This window comes from Seriola lalandi, unplaced genomic scaffold (genome assembly GCF_002814215.2).
Source record: "Seriola lalandi dorsalis isolate HSWRI2012SDOR001 ecotype SW California unplaced genomic scaffold, Sedor1 jcf7180002050478, whole genome shotgun sequence".
NCBI classification, from domain to species: domain Eukaryota; kingdom Metazoa; phylum Chordata; class Actinopteri; order Carangiformes; family Carangidae; genus Seriola; species Seriola lalandi.
In genome coordinates, this window is record NW_019521031.1 from 640 (window position 1) to 2,250 (window position 1,611).

Here is a 1,611-nt window from a genome sequence, read left to right on the forward strand (position 1 = left end):
AACCAGAGATATTTAACACCAGTGAGGAAATCAATCAGTTTATATCAGGTTAAATATGTGTGTTTGGAAGAGTGCTACCTGCAAGGCTGAAGGAAGGCCTGAGGTTGTTGATACTAAAAACCCCACAATGCATCACTGCATCTCATCCAGCAGTTCTTGATCTCAGCAGACTGGAAAGAGACAGAGTAGGTCGTGTTTATCAAATTACTTTATTGTACTTTGACCTTGATGAATGAACTCTTACTGTCTGTGTGTCTCTTTCTGTGAAGCCCGGCTACAATAAAGGAACAACAGAAATACTTTGACCTTGAATCAAACTGCATAACAGCTGTTGATTAACACATTATGTAATCTGCTTTATTTAAAAAGAGCTGTAGCAGATGCTCTGAACTCTTCAACCCTTCACTCTTCACCTCAGCTGCTGCTCCTACGTCAACAGAAACATGGACAATGACTCACGTAAGTTTAAGTCTAAACTGTGTCCATGTTTTAAAGTGCATTATTTTTGGTGGAAAACAATGATCACTGCTGAAACTAATATGTAGCCTAGTGTACTCCTGTAGTTCTGTAGACAGGTACTTCTATAGATGTAGAATGGATAGAACTGCAGAAGTATTTGGTACTTTTGACTACAAACTCTGGAGCACTCCTATATTTATACTAGGGCTTTGCGATATGCAAAAAAAATCATTGTGATTATTTTGGCAGATATTTTGATTTCAGTTAGAATGATAGTTTTTTAATTTTCACTGGAAAAACTTTTGTTTCTTTAATTCCATTACACATGTAAAAGCCCAACTTGGGTCAGGAGTCGAGAATAGCAGCAGCTATAAACTCTTTTTGCAACAAATTAGTTTCATGCCCTGTTTTGAAACCATGTTAAATTACATCATCCATATCAAATTAATAAATAAACTAAAAAAAAAAAAAAAAAAAATAAATTGATGCTCCTGCGATTTGGATATTGCACTTTGCCATATTGCAATTTTGATTATATTTCAAATAATTATGCAGCACTAATTTATACAATTGTTCTTGGGAAATGTGCAAGATTTGGGGCATTGTTGAGTCTGAAGATGTGCTTTCAAAGTAAGCAGTGCTGTCAGTCAAACCTTCTCTCTGATGTATTTGGTGAGAAGTTTCAAGAGTCTGCAAAACAATATGAATAAAACCCCAGCAGGTACAGTGTGTGTACAACCTGTTGTACGTTCTTACTCAGTGTCACTCGATCTTCTCCACAGGACCCAACATAACTAATGACGAGGAGCTGAGGATGGTGATGGTGGGGAAGACTGGAATTGGGAAGAGCGCCACTGGAAACACCATCCTGGGACGAAAGTGCTTTGACTCCAAGTTCAGTGCTAAGTCCATGACGGTCGACTGCTCTAAAGGCAGAGCTACGGTAGATGGACAACAGATCTCTGTCATCGACACCCCCGGCCTGTTTGACACCAGGTTTGACGAGGAGAGAACACAACGGGATTTAAATCAGTGCATCAATTACGCTGCTCCCGGACCCCACATCTTCCTGGTGGTCATCAGGCTGGGCAGATTCACAGACGAGGAAAAGCAGACGGTGCAGAAGATCCAGGAAATCTTTGGCCAGGCTGC

At 39.9% G+C, this 1,611-nt stretch overlaps 1 protein-coding gene across 1 annotated transcript; it reads left to right on the plus strand.

Moving 5' to 3' along the window:
• Positions 1-416: 416 nt before the first annotated feature.
• LOC111649341 (GTPase IMAP family member 7-like) lies at positions 417-1,606 on the plus strand (the record flags this gene model as incomplete). The annotated part of the gene is made up of 2 exons (XM_023399116.2): positions 417-459; positions 1,242-1,606. Coding segments are annotated over exons 1-2 (381 nt in total), but the record flags the coding sequence as incomplete, so codon positions are not given.
• Positions 1,607-1,611: the final 5 nt, after the last annotated feature.